The sequence below is a fragment of the Puccinia triticina genome, chromosome 8A (genome assembly GCF_026914185.1).
Source record: "Puccinia triticina chromosome 8A, complete sequence".
Taxonomy (NCBI): domain Eukaryota; kingdom Fungi; phylum Basidiomycota; class Pucciniomycetes; order Pucciniales; family Pucciniaceae; genus Puccinia; species Puccinia triticina.
The window spans coordinates 3,063,789-3,088,419 of NC_070565.1; the positions used below are offsets into that span (position 1 = coordinate 3,063,789).

A 24,631-nucleotide genomic window follows, 5' to 3' on the forward strand; every position below is an offset into this window, starting at 1 on the left:
CGGAGGCGGCATGTGGTATCCTGACATCATAGGCCAGACAGGGGTGTAGAAGCTAGGGAGAGAGGAGTTTGACAGCAGGCAAAGGCAAGCAGCAGAGATGGTGGGAGTTAGTGTGATAGTGGACCTTTGCGGATGACATGCATGCATGTGTATAGCGCTTGGCAGATGGAAAGTGTGAGCGTGTGAACAGAGTTGTTGGAGGGCAGGCGGAGGATATCTTTAGTTCTCTTTCTTTTCTCTATAAAAATATGGTGGGAGAGGGATTATTCTGCCTCATACTCCCCAAAGACTCTCTCTCCTTTACGGGTTTACTTTAATTTTCAGACTTTTTTACTTCTCTTACTTTGTGTACATTGCAGAGTGGAGGTTAATTTGTGAACTTGCTTTACCTCTGTTACGGTTGTGCTTGCTTTATGGCTGTTTTTCTTACGTTTTCAGGGAGATTTTTGGCGGACTTATCTTATTATACGCGGCGGGGCTCTATTTTATGGTTTACTTTTGTGGACCTTTATTTTTTTTATGTGCTTTACTTTATTTACATTGCTCTGAGCCCTACAACATTTGCAGAGCTGCGGAGAGGAGTTCTCTGAATCACCCAACTTTCTCTGGGATAATCTTGCGGAGGATTGGTTCAGTCACTCAATGACACTACCATTTTCTTCCACTACAACATTTATTGGATTTTTTCACCATTGGACCTTGGTAGAAATTCAGAGTGAAATATTGAGGTTTGGTGTTTGGGTTACAGCCTTAGTTGTGAATCTCAGCAGTCTTTATAAACTGGCCATTTAAATATCTGATTGTACAGCCTGATGGCCAGTAATTCAATCTATCTGGTTATTAGCCATGTACAACGGTGAAACTGATACTTCACATGTATTCTGTATCGTGTGGTATTGTATTGAAATGCATGTATTCTTTGTGCATCTGTTTTCCAATACAAAACTCATTCTTTTTGGAAAGCATATCAGACTGCTCAATACAGCTTATTTCACCGTGTATAGGTGAAAATACATGTGTATTGTATTTTGATGTATTTAGCTTCCAATACAATACACAGTTTTGAAAAACTGTGTATTGTCAATATAGATACAATACATGTATTGTATCATTTTCACTGTTGCCATGTATCTTGGCACAGTTTCAGATAATAGAAACTGTGCGTATTATCTTTTTTTTACATATGAATTGATTTAATTTGGCTTCTGTATGAAAAACTGTTTGAAGACTAAGTGAAACTCTTAGTATTACTGTTTGGATTATTTGAAGATGATACATGTGGCAAAGTGTGTTGCATATTGCTGGTAATGTTGGATCAGATACATTGCCTGATGGTGTTTTCAGTACATTGAAATGTTTCTTGTCATGTATCAGCACCTCAATAAAACCTTTTAACTACCTAAAATATACTTGTATGGGGAGTACCATAAAATAAATATGGTTTTTGGGCATGTATCCTGGTATTGTTTCAGATTTTACACACTACATATATATCATATTGCTCTTTCTACTGATGTAACTTCACCAGGGATTCTGTATGAAACATGAGTGAGCATCTTATCTCATATCCAAAAAGGGGAATTGACTAAAACATTAGAAGTTTTGACCTGAAAAGAAGGTTACCCATAACTCAGTGTTATATAAAGACTGCTAAGAATTTTAGCCCTACCAGAAATATTCAAATGCAATTCAGAGCTCACAGTTCCTGCTAAAAAATATAAACAATATACCTTCATCTTCCAGAAAAATATCAACTTATCAATACTCCCATATAATTCAAGATGCCTCTAATTGTTCTCTTACTCTTTGCATTCTTCTGGGCTTCCCCAACATTTGGTTTACCTGTCCATGACAATATTCAACACAACCATCTGGGCAGAGCTATACACCAGGTTCAGGCCATCAACTTGATAAAGAGAAGCTTCAGGAACTCTGGTCAAATATCTGCTTTTCCAACTGCTGCTGATGAATGTATGTCTCATCAAATCAAAAACCATGCCATTTTCCAAAATAAATCAGACTTCTAACTGAATCAAGATCAATTCATTTGATATTTTTCTGCATTTCCATGTTTCACAAAAAGTGGGTAAAGTTAAACCCCCAGATGCATGCCACTTGGGGCCAAACTCAGGAGTGTCAAAGAGTAAGGTTTTTTAGACAGGTCACTTGTTTTTCTGTGTTTTGACTTAGTAATCTTTTTTGTAGGTCTGAATGAAGAAATTATGGTTGAAAGTGAATGAAGGTTTTATGATCTTGGTCAGCACTCTTGTTGAAACATGCTGGTCTTAAGCAGAACTAGAGGCCAAGGCGGCTTGGATGCTGTATCTTTAGCGGCTCAGCACCAAATGCATCTCCATCATTCTCCACCTCCACATTCTTCACCACAGCCCACCACTGTTGCATATACGCAGTACAAAATATATATTGGGTTTCAAATTGTAGATACTCAAATCACATACCCATGAACTCCAAAAATCAAACTGTCAGATTCATTAAATATGAGGTGAACTAAAACACTTGGTCCCTCACTGTGACACCAACAAAAGAAGTTTGAATAGACATGTGGAGGAAAGGGATACAACTGTTGAGTGATATCTTTGCAAGTATCAAAATAGATCAACTGAATACTAGGTGAGGCTAGATCTGACCAATTAAAATGAGAACCTTGGTTTTCATCTGAACCCATCATTCATAAAAGGAGACTGAAACAAAAGATTTATTGTCATTCCTTTCTTCAGTTATTGATTTATTTGATTGTGGGTCAAGTGTGTACATACCCACAGGCAATTCTTTGAGCTGCATTTCCAGCCAGAGGGTCATCTCACCCCTGCCGCTGTTGCAGTTGTGCAGTCTGAGGGGGAATAATAATTTTTAGGGGGAACCCCTGAAGTTGTGTTCCATGATTTAAAGGCTTCAATATACTTGCAAATGTGTATAATTTTACCCACCTTGCACCAGAAAAAATAAACTGTCAATAGACTGCAGGCAACACAATTTGAATGAGCAACCCACCAGTTGCACAGTTCATGGACAGCCCCCTGTAAGAAACAAAGGGACAGTTTTAGCCTAGTGGTGGTAGCACCAGAGCAGGAACAAAGCAACCACCATTGTTGCTTGATGTCACCTGATTTCTGGTGACAACTTATTTTTCCTTGTGAATAATAGCTTATATATATCCTTTGCTTGGATAGAAATAACATCATCTATCTTTGGCAAACAGTTCCCTGATGTCTCTACAGGATACAACCTCCTGTAGCATGAGTGCTTTTCTGCCATGCACACTGGCAGCTCCTATCCCTCCTTGAGGGCTTCCTTGGCCCTCTTCTTTTCCCTCAGAGTCACTTGAGGTTCTTTTTAATTCTTTGGGTCATTTCTTCTCCACCTTGACCTCTTGCCATTGCTTCAACACTTATTTTGTCTGCTCATGCACCTTTCAATAAGGTTTATGCATGGGAGATTGCTTCCAAAGGGGAGCTGCCCACCAAACCATTTTGCTTTCTCAGGATTTTCAAAGGCTGCATCTAGCTGCATTTGAACTGATTTTGAAATAAGCCTCAAGAGTCAGCTAAGTAAACCCCCCTATTAATAATGGGAAGTTGAACTCACAGTGGTAATTATGGTGTTCAAAATTGCATAAGAATTTTGTAATAGCAGCATAAACTGTGAGTTTGGCTGGGAGGTGACATCATAAAATTGACATTTTCCCAGCCAAAATTTGCTTTTATACTCTTATGTAAACAATTGAATATGCAATTCTGAACACCATAAATGCATATAAATCAACAACAATGTGATTGGTTATGTTGTAGACCAACTGCAGACCATCATGAGTGGGGAAAAAAACAATTTTAGGACAGCAAGAGTAGTCATGAGGGAAGAAAACTAGTGATCAATGGGAGAAGAAAGGGAGACTCAACCTGCAAGGTATGCCCGACCCCTGTCGGCCAGTGTTGGTGGATGCGTTATAGCTACATCGGCTATAATCGAGGACAAGCTCAGCAGGCTTGGCGCACTTGTCATTCTTGATCTCGATCCTACGTAGATATGCAATTCACGAGACGAATGGTGATGGGTAAGCTGCAATCTTCCTCGTGGGCTCTTCTTCTCCTTAGATCAGAGACGGTGGACGGTCTTCGAAGTTGGGACTCATGTGTGGGGACGTACTGGAAAAATAACGAGCCATAGAATGTGATTGTTTGCCATGGGGTCATCAATTCTACATCAACATCTTGCGGATCGTGCGAGCAATGACTGAAAGAACATTATGGCATCCTGCCAATCAGTCTCTCGCTATATGACCCCGCTACATGGCGGTTTGCGAAGTTGATTTAGGAAGTAGGCTTACAGTTGAGCTCCAACGCTTTGCACCGGAGCCTGCGTCGCCTGTCCGTTCCCGCCAGACTGCTGTGCGTTAGGTTCCTTAGCAGTATCCTTGGCGGTGGCATTCGAGCTGACGAAGTTGGTGATCGGCCCGCATTTAAAGCCGGGCCTTGACACCAAAGCCAGTTGGCGGGAGGCATCCGGGGGAGATTTAACGGTCAGCTCGAGTTTTGTTTTGGTTCGCTCTTGGTGGATAATCCTGGCTTCATATGACTATACTCACGTGGTGGGAGTGAGTTCCAGGAGGCCAGCCGAGTCCAAGGAATACGAGATCTGTCCTACTTGGGCATGGTAAGATTGATGCTGTTGACTGTCATAAAGGAAAGGGCTGCTCAATAAAACATCCAGTGCGCCCTCTAGCACCTAATCAGATGCATAGTAATGATGATTATCTGACCTCGTGTCTGGAATCTCTGGAGCAACAGCGCTGATAGTCAACACCCCCGCACAGTTAGCGTGCACATTGCGGCAAAGAACGGCCGCGACGCAAAGGAGCCTGTAAGAGCGGTATGGGTTGAGTATCATCTTGCGGATGTCCTTGTGGTCTAGGAAATGAGCGGCGGATTATGCTGTCGGTTTTGCTGGATTACGATGTAGGTGGTGTGGTAGATGTGAGCGTAAAACGAGGGACGAGGATGGCCGGTTGAAACATAGAGCGATCTCCTCTGCTGCAACAGCGACTTGGTCCACAAAAGATAAGATATCGGTGGCGGTTTCAAACATGAGAGATGTTTGATGCCCTGTATAATGGACCATCGAGAAATAACGAATCCAAGCATCCGAATACGCAAGGGCTATTGTACAATTATCCGGGAATCCATGGGCCCGAGTGCGTTCCGAAGCCCACTGCTCACCATGCCATTCATTGACTCACTCATAGCATGTATTTCACCTCGAAAAAGAAAAACAAAAAAAAGACTACAAAAGGACGCCCACACATCGAAAGGAAACATCTAGCAAAAAAAAAGCGGAACCGGAAGAAGAGTGACGGATGCCGTCGCAGACGAGTGCAGCAGAAATACAGGAATTATGTGAATATAGCGGACATGAGGCGTGTATGAATGTGCAGTATGTGTATAAATAAGTTGTTTTTTTGTTTAAGTCATACTAAAGAGAGAGAGAAAAAAAATGGAAAGGAAAAAGAGTAGAAAGGTAAAGCAGAAGGGGGTTTTCAGGCATCGCCGAGCCTAGCGGCGCCGACAGCGAGACAGACATTGAGCGAGCTCTTAGTGTCGTTCTCGAACTGAGCGAGCCAAGCCTGGACGTCGAGCGCGTGTTCACGGTCGACCTTAGCCTGGTCAGTCTGAGCAGCGACGGACTCGAAACAGTTGCGGAACTTTTCGCGCAGCTCGAAGCCGGTGAGGCGGACGACCTTGCGGGTCTCCTTGCCCATCCGGTCTAGCTCGTAGTCCAGCCATCGCACCTCGCGCGGCTCCCGATGGTCCTCGGCTCGGCCTAAGGGGCCAGCAGGAGACGACGAACTGACTAGCTCGTTTAGCTCCCGTTCGAGCTTCTTGCCGATGTTTCGCGGGATCGCGCGCGGGATATCCATGATCAAATAGACCCCGAACCCGACAGCTGTATGTACAAAACCAAAATCGGTCTCCTCGTTTGTATTGTTCAAAGATGAGAGGGCAGGGGGGGCTTACAGAGAATAGCGACAGCGGTACCGGTCCATTTCCTGAACCCTTTAGTGCCAGCGAGTTCAGAGAGTTTGACGAGGGCGTCGACGACGGCGCGGCCACCCGAAACGCCAGTTCCGAAGAGGGTAAGGGTGCCGAAGCCGAGCGAGCCGACGAGCCCGGTGGTCGCGCCACTACTGGTACTGCTGAGATACTTCTCGATGGATTTGGGAGAGGAGGAGGATTTAAACCAATTCAGTCGGTCGAAATCGACCAGGTCGGCCATCGTCGCTATGCCTAAGGAGCTGGCACAGTGGCCGAACGAGCCCCGTTGGCTCGGTCCGCTCGTCAACGGGAACTTGCGCGGCTTCGAGAACATTGCTTGTGGGTTGAAGCGCCGCTCCACTGAGCTGCCCTCCGTCTGGCTGTCTTCTTCCAGCAAGTTCTTGGTCACCGAGTTCTCCTGGATGGCTTGCACGGCATCTGAGGTCGACTTTCGAGCCACATTTTCCGCCAGCTTGACGCTCTCCTCTAAAGAGCTGATCAGCACCTTCCGCACCTCTTCCGCGTATTGGAAGATCGACAGCAAGCCATCGTAGACTGGGAAGTACGACTCCGAAGAGGTTGACTCGGTCGTCGGGATGGGCTGAGCTGGTTTGCCGTCCCGGATGTTCTTGAGGGCACTAGCGAGGATCTTTCGGCTGTTTTTGTACACGAGCGAGACCGTGTTCTCTTCGATCTGACCAATAGTCTCATCTACCACATGGGAGTTCGCAGACAGTTGGTTGAAGCGAGGCAAGACCTTATCCAATTTAGCCTGGGCTTCATCGTAAAAGTTCTTGGCAGCCTCCATGTTCGTCGCGGTGATCGTTTGGAGATCTTGCAAGAGGTTGCGGGTATAAGTCTGCGCAGGTTGGAGCTTGGAGATCGACCGACGGAGGAAGACGAAGGAGGATAGCGAGCGTTGTAAGTGGTCGAATGGCTCGACCTCAGTCGAGATCTCTTGGTCATTGGGTGATGATGCTTTTGATTGGGCATTCACGATGGCTTCTTGCGAGTCCACGAAATGCACCAGTTCAGTTCGTTCCTGCCAGGTAGCCGGACTCAGCTTGCGAAGCTGTTCCCTGATCCTTCGTTCGGCCTTCACTTTGTCGCGAATCCCTCCCCACTTGTTGACGACGACGAAGACGTAGGCCTTCTCCTGACTAGCTGCCCACAAGAACTCTTGGGCGGAGAGCGTGAACTGGTTCTCAGCACTGACAACAAACACCACCACATCGATTGTGGACTGTTTCGAGAACAGCTCCATCGTTGACAGTGTGTCGCGATTCAAGCCGGGTGAATCAATAAAGGAGACTGAGACATCCCCCTGTCGTAATAAAGAGATTGCGTTGGTGGCATTCAAGCCTTGTTCAGCCTTGGCTCCTTTTCGGTTGTCGGGACCAGAAATGTAAACCTGGATGAGAAAGTGAATTGGTTAGTCTTGAGATAGAGAGACGAGAGAAGGTGGGTGTGCAAACTTTAAGGAGCTGATAAGGACTAGAAACATTCTCGTCATCGCCGCTGTCCTCGCTATCCTCATGTCCAGCGTTGACAAGCTCGGAGAGCTTGTCGATAGGGAAGGTCACATAGCTCTTTGGGTTCTCGATATCATAAACCGAGCCATGGGGGATGGCGTGGATCTGCTCGAGGGGCGAGTTGATGTGCGACTTATCGAGGATCTCGCACATGACCTCGGTGCAGGGCTGCTGGTCGGTTGGGGCGACTTCGCGGGCAAGGAGTGCGTTGACGAAGGTGGACTTGCCGGCGTTGAGGTCACCGGTGACGAGGATTCGTGAGTTGCGGTCATGCACCCTGGTTCGCAGGTCGGCCAGATGAGCTTGGACAGACTGGAGACGAGAGCAGAGCATGGAGGAGGCCAATGACTGATGGTTGGTCAGCATGGAGGAATCGATTTCCTTGAAGCCTCCGGCGCCGCCACCCGAGGTTCGACGGTGGGGGATGGAGAGGTTGTCCAAGCAGAGAATGCTGAGTGCATTTGGATGGACGGTGGATGAGGGAGGCTTGTTGTCAAGGCTCTGGGGAGCTGATGATTCGCTGGTGGTGGTGGTGGTTGACTGGTTGAGTAGCTGAGGGTGTACGAGGGACCAGTGGAGTTGAGCGAATTGGTTCAACCGTTCGATAAGCTGGTCGGATTGGTCGATGACCGTGATAAGCGTGTCACGATCGTTGAGGAAGTTCTTGGTCTCGAGCAGCACTCTGAGCTGTTCTTGTTCGGCCTCCGAGCTGACTGATGAGACTGACTGGGTCTTCGCCCGGTGGTTGTTCTTCGTTGGTGGTTTGAGGGTGTTCATGGTTGGTTCTTGTTGACCGTTCCCGCCCTCGCCCGGCGGAAAGTGACAGCTGATTATCAGGCAGGCAGTAAGTGGTTTCTGACTGCGGTCTACCTGTTTTAGCCATGTGCCCTTTTCCTCAAAAGCACCGAGGCGGATCAAACCCGGCGGATCCTTCCTTGTCCAGACAGCTCGTCCTTGTTTTAGATCACACCGCCTCCCGATCAGTGCATCGCCTGGTCAACTCTCGCCAGTCGATAAAACAAAAGATCCACCACGCTGAGACTCGCCAGGATCCCATCCTCCAGTACATAGGCAAAATCTTGCAAATTAGAGTATTTTACCCGTCGCAGTGGTTCACCTCAGGTTGGGATGCATGCAGAACTTTGACTTGACAACATACTAGAACAAATTATAGTACTCCAACCAGGAATACAACCCCTGACTTGCATACTTGGAATTGGGCACAACAACTATTCTAACTAAAGCGTAACTGTACATGGATCTAGCTTGCAAAATGAAAAAGGAAGAGGATAAATAAAACCGAAAAGCTTAAGAATAAGACGGTTGAATAGTTGGTTCTAGCAATAATGAAGAGAGAAGCAAAACAGATGTAAGATAAGTTATCGGCTCCAGGGGAGTATCGTGTTACAGTTTTGCCTGCGCGGATTTCAGCAAGACGTCCAACTTAGTAGCCAACATGATGTTCCCCTTGACCTTCAACTGGCCCCTATAAATAATACATAGTCGGTCGAAACGAAAAAAGTGCCGCGAGTCAAAACCCCCTGGGAGGAAACACGAGCGCAGAAAGGGATACAAAGAAGACTGACCCCATAAACGCTTTTTGGCCGTTCAGCTTCCCATCGGCTAATGCCTGGAACGTCTCGTCGGAGAGATTGATCGTCACGTCGGCCTTCGGCTTGGCAGGGCCTTGGTACACCTTTCCTTCCTATGTTCCCCCCCACAGCGAGCAATATTCATGAGCACTCTGAGGGCGAAGCTTGCCAGCCTGGATGCTTACTTTCTTGAAGTCGATCGTCCATGTGCCTTCCTTGCCCTCCGCACTCTTCACATTCATCTGGAAAATCCCGTTGATCGCTTTCATCTGCTTCTTCTTCTCCGCTTCAGTCATCTTCCATCGCAAGAAAATATCAGTTAATCGGAGTGCTGGGTCTTTTTTCTTTTTTTCGTCCGTTCGAGTTCCGTTTTGTGTGTGTAAAAGTGTGGGATGAGGAGGGCAGAGCGTACCTTGGAGATCCCAAGGGAGACCGCCTCGATGATCGCCGAGCTCTTGACGCCGTCGATTGATCTATTATCCCAATACCAGCCATCACCAAATCAACCATCCCACAAAAAAAGAAGAATCTGATGAGATTTGGCTCGAAAAGATACGGTACACCCGAGAACTAGATGGCGAGTGGGAGTGGTCTGACTGACAGTTTGCCTGAGGACATGATGATTGTATCGAGTGAGCACTGGTTGTCTTGATTGTCGGGGTTTTTTTCAGGAAAGGTGGACTGGAGAGAAGAGGGCTCGCGCCGCGAAAGCTGCTCGGATTTAAATGGTGGCAGTAAATTAGGAGCTGCGGATTGAACCCCGAGTGACGTCACAGATAGGAAACTTGGACTGCGCACCTGCCCAATATGTTGTCTTCGCTCTCCTCGATCTCCAGAGGCACTCTGACAGGCTTTCGAGCTGACAGGAGCTGGCCTTGACAAACTTTGACGAACTTGATCAACTTCATGTTGAGGGGTATGGGCGAACTCAGCCGAGTCCCTCACGCCTTGTACCCGCGGGCCGCCGGGAGGGTGGGATTTCGGTCAAAAGTTTCACTCAAAAGTGTTGTAGTCTGGATACGTAATCCGTCATTACGTCCCATCCTACAGTGGTCGACGGTAGTCATTATGTCATGACCGACCGTAGACATGGGACATTCCCATGTTACTCGACTCGACAGCTAGTTGTATTTACATAAACTCATGTATACAGTCAAACCCTTGAAACTGCCTTGATGGACAGAATTTGCTATGCGGTTTGGCAGGTTATGTGGTTACAAGAGTTAGCTGCAGGCCAAAATTAAATTTTGGTGGACCCAAATCAGTATGTGGTTTGGGAGGTTATGCCCTTATACAAGTATGCGGTTTCACAGGTTTGACTGTATACACCACGGGTGCACTAAAAGTTTCCGAGGTGGTCTTGAGAACCAAAATGGTTGGATAGTGGTTTTTGGGACCAAATTGGTCTGAATCTGGTTTGGGAACCCATTTGGTTACCAATTTGGTTCCCAAAACCATTTTGTGAGAGAATGACCAGCATCCTCTAAGAGATTTGGTTTTCAGAACCAATCTCACAACTTTTTCCCGAATGTTGTGGGATTGGTTCTGAAAACCAAAATGGTTGGTGTAAAGGATATCAAAACCAAAAACGTTGGCAGAGCGGTTCCCAAAACCAAATGGAAGTTCCCGGAAATATTTCTTGGAACTGTCCTGGCAGGCAGTTCTGAAAACTCTATTGTGGCATGCCGAGGACTGCGGGCTGCGCAGCCATTTATACCATTTGATATATATTTGAAATATCCCCAGTTGCTTTCTCCGACCGGAGACTTGGAAATATTCCCCCAGTTGCCTCCACAACTCGCCCATCATTGATCCCCTCTGGAACAAGGCCCTCCGCCGCTGGAAACTCCTCTCCTCCGTTGTCGGCCATTGCCCCTTCGCCTCACCTCCATCACCTCCCTCCACAACCCCTCGCATCCCAAACCCCGCTCGACCATTTCATCCCCCAACCTGCTCCACGACCGGTTCTATGTGCTGCCCGACCGGGCCCGGAACGTGGGCCGGTACATCCAGGTGCGCCGTCTCCTTCTACCCCCTACCCCAGAGACTGATGACTGACAGATGTGTGGGGAGATCACAGGAGATGGTGGACCTTCTCGTCGCCAACAACCTGCGGATGCGCGAGGGCGTAAGACGCCCTGGGCACCGAGCTCCACACCGCTCTGTTCCCCATCCTGCTCAAACACCACAAGTCCATTGTTGCCCATTGCTTCGAGCACAAGCGCGCCAAGCCGCAGAGCCCGTTCAGCCACTTCATCGGGCAGGCCATCTCAATGCTGCGCCTCTTCTTCAAGCGCATCGTCAAGCCCCTCGCCGAGGGTGTTGCCGCCCTGCTCATTGACTTCACCAGATACACCAACACGGCTGCCTTGGTTCCAACTTCGGCCCCATCGCCCCCCGCATCAAGTACAAGATGCCCAGCTCGCTGAGGTCATCGTCACCTAAGAAAGAATCCACTCTCACTAACTGTTGCTCTTTATCTCCTCCTGATCATTTTGTTTTTTAAGTTTTTATTGCTTGTAGTTCCATGACCTCTTTTCTTATCTTCCCTGGGACCAGGTTGTAATGAAGGATTCTCCTAACTTTTTGATTGCCAAATTTTGCTGTACAGAAATTGGTGCGCGCAAATGTTTCCTGGAACCAATGATAGCCCGGGAATGTTTTTGGCAACCAAAATGTGGTTATTGAAACCATTTGGCTCACCAATGTTGGTTATCCACACATATTGGCCAACCAAAATGGTTTCAGGAACCATTTGGCTGACCAATCTTGATTTTTCAAACCAAATTGTCAACCAAAATGGTTTCTACAACCTTTTGGTCAACCAATTTGGGTTTTCAAAACTGTTTGGCCCACCAAATTGGTTTTCAACACTTATCAGCCAACCAAATTGCTTTTGAAAACCATTTGAAGTGGTTTTAAGAATATTTCTTCAACCAGAATGGTTTTTCAGATATATTCAGAACCACCTGAGGCGGTTCCAAGAATATATTAAAAATATCTGAAAATGGTTAGTCCGACTCGTTCCTCAGGACGTCCAGGACTGAGTTTATTGGAAATATTTTGAAAACCATTCAAATTGGGTTTCAAAATTTTTTTTTGCACCCGTGGTGTAAATACAACTATGTTTTGTTTTCTTGTGTATTCTCATTCATTCCATTCTGTCTATTCAATTGTATATACATTTTCTCACTGTCAGGCTCCAATGGGTTATGAGCACTTTCTCGTCTTAGGAAAGAAATACATAGTTTTACAACGGAGTTCTGATTATACAAACAGATTATAAAGTTCCTCTTCTACGGTCTCTCTTCTCTACGGATTTTCTACGGTTTTTTCTCTCATACGGATTCTACCGTTTTTTTTTCTACTACGGATATCTTCTCTACAGATTCTTAGCATCTACGGCGGTCTACAGACTTTCTATAGTTTTTCATTATAAGCATAAAAAACCCGGACAAATCACATATTCTCAAACTATACACACCTTTCACAAATGGCCCCTGTCAACCGCTCACCAAGCTCCATTGCCACCAGGTCCTCCGGTTTGGGACCTAACACAGGATCTAGCAGCAATGCTGCCGGAAAAGCGCAGCAAGGAGTCCCACAGGGTCCAAAGACAAACGGGAGACGGTCCGAGCGAGTCAAGACACTGCACCCCATATCAGCTTGACATCCCGGATTCCACCTGCGCCCGTTGCAGCCCCATTGGACAAGGAGGAGCCCGCTCCGGACTTTTTATACGCGATGGACAATTGACATAGGGAACCCATCACAAAGAATGCCTATCTTTGATTTCTGGAAAGCTGTTGGCTCATGTCAAGTGGAATCAACTACCGTGATTGGCTCAAGGATGTACAGGATATGGCCGACTTCAACCTAGAGTGCAAGGAGTACTATTTCAAAGACTACTCATGCCATCAAGTGGATAAGATTGCCCGGGTGATTCTACTAATCTCCCTATCCCTAGAAATCAAAGCCAAGGTTGATGGTTTTGACAGCAGCTTTGAAATCATGAACGCTATACAACGTCAATTCATCACGTTCAGCCGGGCAGACCAGATGAATTGATGGGATGATCTGGAATCTATCACTTGCGACCTATTGACACCTGCAACTTCTGTCACAGCGACTTATCAACGGCTATTTTTAGACTTTACCGAATCTGGCGCAGTCCTAACCAAAGACTTCCTTTTTGGTGTACTTCTACAAAGTTTGCTTGGTCATAACACCCCACTCCGACAAGAATTTGACTATTGTGTAGATCAAGAATTAGCTGCACGTTGCCAGATCCCACTCCTCTTTGTGGAAATGATTGACATTCTCAACAACTGTCAGGAGAAGTGTTGATGTTAGTGCTTCATCCCTCTAGTACTCCAAAGCTTGACCTCATACTCCAAAGCTTGGTCCTCATACTTCAAATCTTGTTCCTTCAAAATGACATCATTTCGATCGAACCTTTGCTATGACTCTTGAGTCGCTCCCGCAAGAACTCCGCTCAATCCTCTCCACCTTTGAATCCCTCATATATAAACTCGTCGCTTGTTCACACCTTCGACTTTTTCCTTTGAGGAACCTGCAACATCATTTGTTGCCTTATAGCTTTTATTCCATTCATCACTTCATCACAATATCAGCTGTTCCTCCATTATTGATATCATCATACTTCGATCTCCTTTTCTTATTTGCTCCGCTCTCAATCTTCAGAAGATCCTTTTCCATCGACTTCCTCCAGTATTCTATTCGCGAAGTCTCTTTCCCTTCCTATCGACAAGCCGCCGACCATCAAGATGATCCGCCTCAAGTAGCTCAATAGACCAGTATGTGTATCTCAGAAGAACTTTCTCGACTGACCGACATTGACATTCGCTCTTTTCAGTTCTGCTTCTTTCCTACTTTGTATCCTGTATTTTCCTTTCTTCTCCTTGTCCACCGACCTCTTGTTGTCTCTTGCCTTTAGGTACTTTTATTTTTCTTTTGTGTATTTCTCGCTATCATCATAAACTTACTCAAAATACAACTTTAGTTTGTCACTTCACAAGAAGATCAAAGGTTGGGATGCCGCCCAACAACAACAGATCACACCAACCACTTTCTCAGCCAAGGCACCAGCCCAAACCCTTCAAAGCACCTCTATCGAGAGTCATACCAACAATGTATACACCATGGCCGGTAGACCAGCTAATTTTAGGATGCCAGCCCCTTGACTCTGCTACAGGTGTGCCTCCAGCGAGCATCTTATTGGCGCCTGTCCAGTACCGGCTGCACCGAATCAACAGCCCAACGACACCCGTGGCCAACACTTTCCGCCTCCTCAATACACAGCGTACTACCCAATTCTTGCACCTCCAGTTCCTACTGCCGGTTTCCATCAGTTACCAGCAAAACTGGCGCCGTCTACCGGGACCAATCTCCGACCGGCCGACATTTACCGTCCAGTCTACCCAAAGGATACCAGATCAGGTTCTATTTAATGTCCTGCGGCGCAGGAGGCTGAAGTTTTGGTTCCCACCAAACAACCGTTGGCACAGAACATGGAGTTAGACGGTATTGACGGACAACCAATGTTTAGTGAACTCAATTTCTCCGCTGTGTCCCCCTCCGCGTGCGCTGCTTCCCCTGCCCTCTTTGATACTGGGGCTACACATCACCTCACTGGTGATATATTAGCCCTGTTGAATCTTAAAACGCTGAATCCACCCATTCCCCTTTGTGTTGCAACTAACGGACCTGCCCGTTTTATTACAGCAAAGGGAACGCTCACTTTTCCTGGGGCAAACTCAACGCTTACGGTCATCAATGATGTCCTGTACTGCCCACACGCTGCCCACACTCTGATTTCACCGGCAGCTCTTTGCTTGGTGGGTTTCTCCTTTTCTTTCAACTCCGACACATTTCATATCTCTCACGGCAATCACTTCTGGACCAGTTTGGCCTTGAACCCAGCTAACCGCAAATGGGAACTACCGGCCCCTCTTTGACCGGAACGACCTCCCCTGTCCCCCAAAGTTTTTTCCGTTTTACCCAATCCACCAATATCTGTGTAATCCTCTTCCCCAAACACCTCTGTCCTTACCGCCCCCCCCCTACAATTGTTCTTTGAGCTCCCCCCATCCTTTGTCCATAGTCTCCCACGCTGTGTCTGCACCCCTTCCTGGTCCTGTCCCCCATATACTTGCAACAAACAAACACACTGTCCCACCCCCTCCTATTGTGTCTGTCTTGGCTACTCAGGATGCACAAGAAGCTGTCCCATTTGAATTTTCCGTGCCTGTGGCTACCTCTCGGCTGTTCGAGTTGCCAAAACTCACTGCTGATGAAGCCCTTCTGCTTCACGTGCACGGCAGATTTGGACATGCGAGCCTTCGGACCATCAGACGCATGATGACCCACGGTGTTGCACTTGGGTTACCAAAATCTTTGCCAAAAGGGGACATACAATGTCCTGCATGAATGACATTGAAAAGTGTAAACAAAAACACACTTACTTCTGACCGTCGCGATTTTCGGCCCATGGACGCCTGGAATGTCAATCAGGTCGGTCCGTTTGAAGTACCCGCTGTGGGAGGGGGCACCTATGTTCTTACCATTCGCGACATTGGATCCGGTTATGCAGAGGTTAAGGTATTGGTTAAAAAGAGTGAGGTGACCAAAGTCCTGCAAGATACTATCCTGCAACTGGAGCGACGAACTGGCCGACCTCTTAAAATTTTGCGGTCGGATAATGGGGGCGAGTTCAACAGCAAAGCCCTAGGAGATTTTTTATCAGCCAAAGGAATCACTGCCAAACGTTCCGTAGCTTATCATCACTACCAAAACGGCACGATCGAACGTTTTAATTGTACTCTGCAAGACATGGGCCGGACTATTCTTCTCGACAGTACTCTTCCCAAAGAGTTTTGGGGACTTGCATTTGTATGGGCTTGCTACACCCTGAATAGGATACTGAACGCGGCGAGCAGCAATATTACACCCTTTGAGAAACTCTTCGGCATCCAACTTAAACTTGACCGCCTGCGTCCGTTTGGTTCGATGGCTTTTGTGCATGTTCAAGCCAAAAAACGTTGGAAGTTAGATGTCAGAGCTTTACGAGGCTATGCGGTATTTTATCTCCCTGAGTCGAAAGGGTGGGGTTTCTGGATCCCTGACCTTGGATCGTACTGCCAATCGGCCATCGCCACTTTCCCAAATTTCCCGAGCAGTGTACATATGTCTTTGGAATTCTCGCTGGTCGACGTTCACTCCCTCCAGCTTGGAAATTTTGCGGACAAAGAACTCGTCCAGTCACAAGATGACATGGTGGATGCCATTTGCGCTCTCATCCCTGAAATTTTCGACGCATCAGTGCCCACCACGTACAAACAAGCCTTGAAAGACATGGACTCCTCTAAATGGCTTGAAGCAATCAATGGAGAAGTCTCCAACCTGGATAGGCTCGAAGTTTGGACCCTAAAACCTGTACCTTCTGGTGTTAAAGTTTTGCGCGCGAAATGGGTTTTTGTGCGGAAGGTATTGGCTACAGGGACGGTAACGCGCTTCAAGGCCAGGTATGTGGCGAAAGGTTTCGCTCAAATAGAGGGAGAACACTTCAATGGGACTTTCGCGCCGACGGCAACTTTTGTATCTATGTGGCTCATACTTTTGATTGCTGCCATGGAAAATTGGCCCGTCCACACCTTCGACTTCGTGGCAGCCTATCTAAACTCTCCGATCAATGAGGAGGTATGGGTGGCTGCTCCTGAAGGCCTCAATGCTCCTGCGGGGACTGCGTGTCTCTTACACAAGGCGCTGTACGGGACAAGACAGGCCGCTCGTTGCTGGTGGCAACACCTGTCCTCCACTCTTAGCCGTTTAGGCTACAAGAGCTCCCAGTTTGATAGCAGCATCTACGTGCTGAGCAGGGTTGATGGACCGTCAGTAATTTGGATCCATGTTGACAACGGGATTGTGACCGGTTCCTCCAACACAATACTTTGAGAACTTGAACGCGCACTCTCCAACTGTCTCAAGATTAAATGGACCTTGTCATTGTCCGACATTGTAGGGCTAAAAGTTACACAAGGACCTGATAATTTTGCGTTGTCTCAGCCAAAATTAATTTCCAAACTGCTCTCTATGCATTGGGATGGAGTTAGTCATGCAAAGACACCATTGCCTACCAGGAATCTGCCTTTATCATGCACGGACGGCACTGGAACAGAACCGGGAAAATATCTCTTGATTGTAGATTTTCTCAGCTACTTGTCAGCGGGGTCTAGGCCTGACATCACGTTTGGCGTGAATTTTCTGTCGCGATTCTCAAAGTGTCCCGGGAACAAACACTGGAAATGCCTCCGTCACTTGGTGAACTACGTGGCAGCTACTCAGGATCAAACTCTACATCTCTGACCCAACTTAAACAGTCCGCGTCTGGCATGCTTTGCGGATGCAAACTGGGGGGGTGAGTTTTCTTGGTCAAATTACGGCATTTTAATCCTATTCCATGGATGCCCAATACACTGGATAGCCAGGCGGCTAGCCACTATTGCATCATCCACCACCCATGCCGAATACATGGCCCTAGGTCACGGCACGAAACAACTGTTATGGATAAGGCACCTTTTAACTGATATGACTGGACTCAAATCTGTCGGCAACATGTTTTGCAACAACCAGGCGGCTGTCAAAATTTGCTCGGATGAGTCGTCCAACAAGTGTACTCGACACACGGATCAAGAGTTCTACATTACCAATCAGGTGTTGTACAGAAAACAGATGACACTCCAGTGGATCAATAAAAAACACCAGTTTGCCAATATATTCACCAAGAACCTCCCACCAACTACCCATAAATACCAAATTTCCGTTGCGCTGAGCGGTCTTGTCGAGTGGGGGGTGAAGAGCAAGGATTTCAGGACACGGCGAGATGAGATGGAAAAACTCCCCCAAGGGAAGAATAAGATTACACCACGAATAGAATATATATACAAGGTTGATTATGTAATTGGGTTGGTGAGAAGAAATATGTAAAACCATAATGAAACTATGTAATAAAGTGTGTGATGATGTAATGAAAGTATGTGAACCAATGATAATAATGTGATACCTAAAATGACACGTCATAACAGGGGGGTGTTGTAGTCTGGATACGTAATCCGTCATTACTTCCCATCCTACAGTGGTCAACAGTAGTCATTATGTCATGACCTACCATAGACATGGGACATTCCCATGTTACTCAACTTGACAGCTAGTTGTATTGACATAAACTCATGTATATAAATACAACTATGTTTTGCTTTCATGTATATTCTCATTCATTCCATTAGGGGGGTTCATGTAAGGCTGATTTCGCAAATCAGCCACCAAAGGCCACCAAAACCAGCAGATGCAGCTTTTGAAAATCCTGAGAAAGCAAAAAGGTTTGGCTGGGCAGCTCCCCTTTGGAAGCAATCTGCAAGGCATAAGCCTTACTCACAGGTGCATGAGCAGACGAAATCAGCATTGCTTTTTTTGCAACGTGAACCCCCCTATTCTGTCTATTCAATTGTATATACATTTTCTCACTGTCAGGCTCCAATAAAAAGCTCTCAAAAGTCGGCTTACTGGCCGAGCCACATGACTGGCACCATTTGGAAACGCAATATTCCAAGCATACTCAGCTCGAAATTCCCGAAATTCGAATATGTATCTGTAGTCCTGCCATCTCATGCTCTCATAGCAAGAAAACATCGAATTACTCCCCAGTTGGAATTGATTCTTCAGGCATCCAGCTTGCTCCCCTGTAAACGCAATTTGAATCAGTCGACGAACTTCTCTTATTGACTGATGAGGATAATAGACGTCCTTGACAACGGTACCTAATGGAGGTAAATACAGGACCACGGAGACCTTGGGTTGCCACCACTCATGGAGCACAATTTCCGTGGTATCCAGGATGAAACATATACACTGGATTAGCACAAGTTCAAACGGGAATCAGCCATACTGGGCAGGCATAAAATGTTTGGTTTATGTGGATAAGTCTAACCACAATGTAACTTGAGCTTCATTTATAAGTATTTACCAGTGTGTTGGGAGAAGATTTCACGTATCTTCCCTGCAGCAGATCTGCAGCTTGCATTTTGTACTGATGATCATCCCTGATGGTCCTGCAGGAACTTGGAAGGTCTTTGTTTTAGAGATGGCAAACCAAGGTGCTGTTAAGCTTTAAAGGCCCACTTTATTGACTCGTTGTAATGCATTTTATTGGATTACTGGGACTCGTTGCGCCATATTTTCGCTGTCGGACGTAGATTTTTTTGCAAGTGAACAGCGAAAGTACCAATCAAGCAGCTGTTTTTGGCAGGATTCAAGGATAACTTCATTTCCTGTTAGATGTTAGAATTCATCGATGGAAATCTAGCGCACACTTGCCCAACATGTACTGGGGCATGCACAACTGAGCTTTTTCCACCTCAATACAACATGGCTGCCTGTAAGAAATAACTGTCCAATCGGCTTCGGCTCAAAAATTGATGTGTTCTGTTTTGAATTTGATAGTGGCCATAACAGCTTCATCCGAGTGGTGCCCACGTTCTCATTGATCACCTGCCCTGGACCAGGCGTGATTTCTGAACATGGATGGAGAGCAAATAAATCCAACATACCATGACGTTGACAGATGATAATTTAGTTACTATGGAGATACAACAAGCGACTTTGACAAAGATCGTGAGGGAGATCGTGATAGTAGCAGCATCAAGAAGAGAGGATAAGACAACCAGTCTAAGTGATCTTTAAGCCAAAAGGGAAAAGAGACCGGCGACAGCTGAGCCGAAGACGGCCAGACCACCGACCATGACGGAGGAAGCAGCGTTCTGGGAGGCACCAGTGGCCAGGGTCTGGAGATGTGTGTAATAAGAATTAATGCTCTCCCTTCTGTCTAATTGATCACAGGAAGTCAAAGCTCACGTGGGTGGCGTTGGCGGTACCAGGAGTGTCCATCTCGACAATGGCCGGGCCAGCGATAGTTGAGTAGTCGGTGACGTTTTGGCCACTGGTCAACAGAACGTAAACCTTGGCATGATTGAAGAAAAGACGAAGTCAGATGGAATCCACGTTGCAGATGATTGGTATGATTGATCAGCTGCTCACCTGACCACCACCAACTTTACCGTCGGTGGGCACTTGACATTTGCCATCGGCGAACGAAGAGAACGTGGTGTTCAAGCCGCTCAAGAAAGCACAGGTGGTAGCACCAGTCATGTTGGTTGAAGCAACCGTCAACGAGGCTCCTTGGGTGAGCTTCCCGGTGACATTCAAGGCTGGGAAACCTTGGAAAGAGGGGGCAGAGCCGTTGGGGCAGGCGGCGAAGAACGGGGTGGCCAGAGTGACGATTCCTCGGGGGTCAACTGGGGTGTCGAAGGCGGTGGGGAAGGGGGACTCTCCGTTGGCCAGTCTGACGTAGGCGTTGTGACGAGCCTCGACAGTCAGGATAGTGGCCGCGGCGGTCTGAGAAATTGAGCAAAAACACTCAGCCGTCAGCTGTAGCGAATAGATTTCAGACGAGCTGACTCACCAAATAGGCTGGGTTTTGGATCGAGCCAGCGGCTCCGAGGTAAGCGGAGACACCTGATGATATCACACGAGGAAATCGTAGTTAGAGGGACGGCTCCCACTGGAAGAGGAGTGTCTTCACTCACCAACACCCTCGAGAATTTGGGAGACAGCCATGAAAGACTTGGCGTCAACGTGAGGAAAGGTGTAGTTACAAGCTTGGACGGGAGTGGCACCAGCAGCAGTCAAGGCCGTAGTCAAAAAGTTGACGTGGGCAGTCTCATCGTCGGAGATGGTTTGGATCTTGTGTCGAATCTCGTCACTGATAAGGAGCAACAGGTAAGATGAGTCAGTAAGCTGAACACTGGCCGGAAAGAGCAGTGAAAATGTCACCGAACCTGAAACCGGCGTTGCTGAACGCCTTGGCGTCGTATTTGGCAAGACCTTGCGAGTAGAAGGCAGCCTCAAGGTGCTCGAGAGTCAACGCAAAGTTGAGGATATCGGCATCTGAGGAGAAAAAATACGAGATGAGCGACAGGTTGCGACAGCTAGAGGTTGTTTTCGCAGCCGAATGACGAACCAGTGATGTTACCAGCGGGGCCGGCGGCGGCCATAGCTGGGGCGGCGATCAAAGCAGCGCTGACGATGGAGGAGGATCTCATAATGGTTTGTTGGGAGTGGGGTGAGTGGCTAAGTGTGTGGTTGGGTGTTAGAAGAAGACAAAGATATTCTTAAGGACGGTAATAATTATTGTTTTTAGGTGTTTTTTGGTGGGTTTGACGAATGAAGCAAAGCGGATGAGGAGAACGAATCTGGTTGGTGGAGGAGGGGCACTTTATAGCTCTTGATGAGATGAGTCTCCTGCCAAATTCGACCCAGGACTTGGTTGCTTCAGGACATCGCAATCGAGCTACGGTCTCCGGAGCACTAGCCGGCAGGACAAAAGAATGACCTGCCACGGTCTCTGTCCGAGCCTCTCGAGAGCTGCTGTCGATGATATCAGGCTGCTGGAATTCACTGCCGGGCAATTGAGCATCGATTCACAAAGAGCTGCACTAGTCCTAGTGTGCACCAACGGTCATTCCTGAGTCTCTGGTTTCTGCGCATCACTCAGTCTCTCCCTCAAACGGCGTCACATCTCTGCCTCTGGGCTGGATCAAGCGAACGGGCTTTTTCACAGCAGCTGACCTGCCTCCGACGGGCAGTGATGGCCATGACATCTTTCCCTCGTCCCTGTGCGATGATGAATCTAGATGCTCTGCCTTCGCACCCCACGCGCGGATACAGGCTATCGGCAGCTTTGGTAGCAGCTGGTGCCTGTGAGCTGCTGGAAAATATGCCCTGGTATTTGGGTCGGGATGAAAGCTGAAAGGCCGAGCCCAAACGAGGGTAGCCAATCGGTCGGCTCCGGAGTTCATTCCATCCCAGCCTCGCGAGTCACGACCCCGAGATCGAATTTAAGTCGAACTGGGGTCTGGATCCTAGGCGATCACAGCTCATCATCACCCACCCAGAAGCATTATCTTGCAGGCTGAACAGTAGCCATGCCACTTAGTCCACCTCGGCAATGGTGAAATCAACTGAGTTGTATTTATGTGCTTCTGCCTTTCATTCAAAGTGATGACGTAGAAAGATGGTGTGATGGACTGAGAACAATCATTGACGGAAGAGCAGGAGATGCTCCTGAGGGTGACTTTGGCCAGGGGCCTCGCCCTCAGCGCACATTTGCGACGTTTTTTTTACCTTGCGCGACTGGCATTTTTCCAGACCTTATTTCAGTCTTGCACAAAACATAAGTGCCTTTTGGGATCTGCGAGTGGTTACTTGTACATAGTGTGACTACAATTCAAGTGGGATGAAAAGGGCGATTATCCCGATTCTCTTGGGCCGCAGGGCTGACTTGGCACACTTCAGAGGGTCCCTGTGGGCCGCCGTCCCTCCTCCTGTTACAGAGGGACGGCATGAGCAGGTTGATTTTGATTTCTTTGGGGCCTGAGGGCCTGCAGCCTGGGAGAGGGGCCAGGCGCTCCGGCGCGCGGAGGGTCGGATGGGTCTGTGCCGAGCCTTCGCCGCTTCGCCGGCCGACGCGAACCTCCCCCACGGCGCATGGCACCTTCGAAAAAGCTGAAAAACGAAGCCACCGATGACCCCGAGCTGAAGGGAAAAAAGGCAGCGTGGAAGCCGGCGCTCTCGACGCCCTTTGCCCACCGGTGGTGAGTCTCCTGCACATGTAGCACTCTACCTTCACTGTTTTCACTTCGCTTGTTTTCCACAATTGACTTCGTTGGCTCACTTTACGACACGCGCAACAACTGTCCAGGCCGGAAATTCCTGATGAGGTCGGCCATCAATTTCTACGGGAGCTCCTGACGCTTCTGGAAGACCGAAGCGGGCCAAATGATTCAGAATGCTCGGGCAACCCCCTCGTTCCCCCGCACACCGCTCAATCAGAACATCAAGCCAGCACGATCGAAGAGAAATGCCCGCTAGGAACTGCCCGTCGGATCTCTCAGTCTACTCACATGGTCGAACTCCGCTCTGGAAAAAAACTTGCAATTCCGGACTACGTGCCTCCAAGACGCTCCAAATTCTACGGCAAAAATCTCGGCAAAGAGCCACCAAACCCAGCACCTCTCAGTAATAAACGATTCAGTGTCCTTTCAGGAATCAACTCAACGACTAAAGCGATGGAAAAAGAGATACGACAGACACGAGAAGCCGTACCCCGTTCGTTTTTGGCAAGCCCTCCAACCATGGCACAGGACGGCCACAATATACCCGGATCCGAGGTTACTAAAGATCCATGTTGCCAGCCATTGTCGTTTATTTTTGTCTGCAGGAAAGACATCAACCCAGCCAGTCTAGTCGACCATCTGCTTCCGACCGTAGCCAATCTCAATCGATCTCGGTTGCACAGTGGATATTCGGGAGCCGACCCGCTTGCTGGACAGCGCTCAGCCATCCTTATTCCGCTTCCGGAAGGGGCCGAAAACCTGATAGCGGGCGCTTTGGGCCTCAAGAAGGCAGCAGTAGTGGCGCTCCAAGTGAGTCCTCAAGATCAGCAGTCGACATCCCTGTCCCGCACCCAGAAAATTTACGCACATTCTTGCGTTTGCCAGGGAGAAGATGCCCGAATGTGTTCACTGTCCCAACTAGCAGGGAAGCACATCAAACCAGTGTTGCCCCCCAACCCTAACGGCTCTCCGAATCATGCAGATGGAGAGCCTTCCACCGTGCTTGCGAACGAGAGCATGGGCCTATTCCCAACTCACGTCAAACACTACAAGACTACTGTCCCCACAGACATGCGCAAACATCAGGCAGAAAGATCGGAGAGGAAAAAGCAGATCAAGGCCGCCAAAAGGAAAAGGAATGACCAAGACGTTGCGCTCGTGACAACAGATGATGCACCGACAAAAACTGCGAGCAAATCGGAAATCCATGCCCCGGATCCAGTCACTCCGGCGCCCGGATAGGTAATACTTAATTCGTAGAATAGACATTCATGAGTAGCTCATGGAATGATGTAGTGTTAGATCATCCAGCTCATATTTTCGCGAGTGAAATTGTGTGAGCATGCAACCGAAGACACGAGAGAAGGCATTGTGAGGTGCACTTATCAGTTGTCCAGTGTTAACAATTGACTGCAGCTACAAGTCTTACAACCAGACATGCATGAAGGGATTTTGTTATAGGAACATGAAAAATGCCAGTCATACCGCAGATCTCAGAAAAGCTGCTTCTGGCACTCGCTCCGCGCTGCAGCCTCCTCGTCAGTGGCTGCAATCGGCACTCCAAGGAGAAAGTGGCCTTGCTGCTGTCCGGCCACATGGGCTTGGGCTCGATCTCGTCCACCCATGGGGTAGCGAAGAGTAAGCGTCGTCACACAGATAGCACCGAAAGGTGTTTTAGCCTGGCCGTCGGACGCCGGCCCATGGACCCAAGC

General features: G+C 47.9%; 5 protein-coding genes across 5 annotated transcripts; 1 reads left to right on the forward strand and 4 right to left on the reverse strand.

Annotated features, from left to right (window-relative positions):
* Positions 1-3,798: 3,798 nt before the first annotated feature.
* PtA15_8A287 (uncharacterized protein) lies at positions 3,799-4,905 on the reverse strand (the record flags this gene model as incomplete). Its single annotated transcript, XM_053171700.1, has 6 exons — positions 3,799-3,814; positions 3,918-4,034; positions 4,165-4,251; positions 4,346-4,489; positions 4,604-4,690; positions 4,778-4,905. 6 exons carry the CDS (start codon positions 4,903-4,905, stop codon positions 3,799-3,801), a joined length of 579 nt encoding a protein of 192 aa, XP_053022938.1.
* Positions 4,906-5,551: 646 nt separating this feature from the next.
* PtA15_8A288 (uncharacterized protein) lies at positions 5,552-8,356 on the reverse strand (the record flags this gene model as incomplete). The annotated part of the gene is made up of 3 exons (XM_053171701.1): positions 5,552-5,958; positions 6,030-7,458; positions 7,523-8,356. 3 exons carry the CDS (start codon positions 8,354-8,356, stop codon positions 5,552-5,554), a joined length of 2,670 nt encoding a protein of 889 aa, XP_053022939.1.
* Positions 8,357-8,983: 627 nt separating this feature from the next.
* On the reverse strand, positions 8,984-10,079 carry PtA15_8A289 (uncharacterized protein; the record flags this gene model as incomplete). The annotated part of the gene is made up of 6 exons (XM_053171702.1): positions 8,984-9,065; positions 9,166-9,284; positions 9,357-9,467; positions 9,584-9,644; positions 9,773-9,882; positions 9,957-10,079. The coding sequence occupies 6 exons, from the start codon at positions 10,077-10,079 to the stop codon at positions 8,984-8,986; spliced, it is 606 nt and encodes a 201-aa protein (XP_053022940.1).
* A 9,846-nt stretch (positions 10,080-19,925) lies between these two features.
* Positions 19,926-21,347, reverse strand: PtA15_8A290 (uncharacterized protein; the record flags this gene model as incomplete). The annotated part of the gene is made up of 7 exons (XM_053171704.1): positions 19,926-20,030; positions 20,101-20,205; positions 20,284-20,640; positions 20,708-20,760; positions 20,832-21,007; positions 21,084-21,192; positions 21,266-21,347. The coding sequence occupies 7 exons, from the start codon at positions 21,345-21,347 to the stop codon at positions 19,926-19,928; spliced, it is 987 nt and encodes a 328-aa protein (XP_053022941.1).
* Positions 21,348-22,791: 1,444 nt separating this feature from the next.
* Positions 22,792-24,161, forward strand: PtA15_8A291 (uncharacterized protein; the record flags this gene model as incomplete). The annotated part of the gene is made up of 3 exons (XM_053171705.1): positions 22,792-22,898; positions 23,006-23,729; positions 23,805-24,161. The coding sequence occupies 3 exons, from the start codon at positions 22,792-22,794 to the stop codon at positions 24,159-24,161; spliced, it is 1,188 nt and encodes a 395-aa protein (XP_053022942.1).
* Positions 24,162-24,631: the final 470 nt, after the last annotated feature.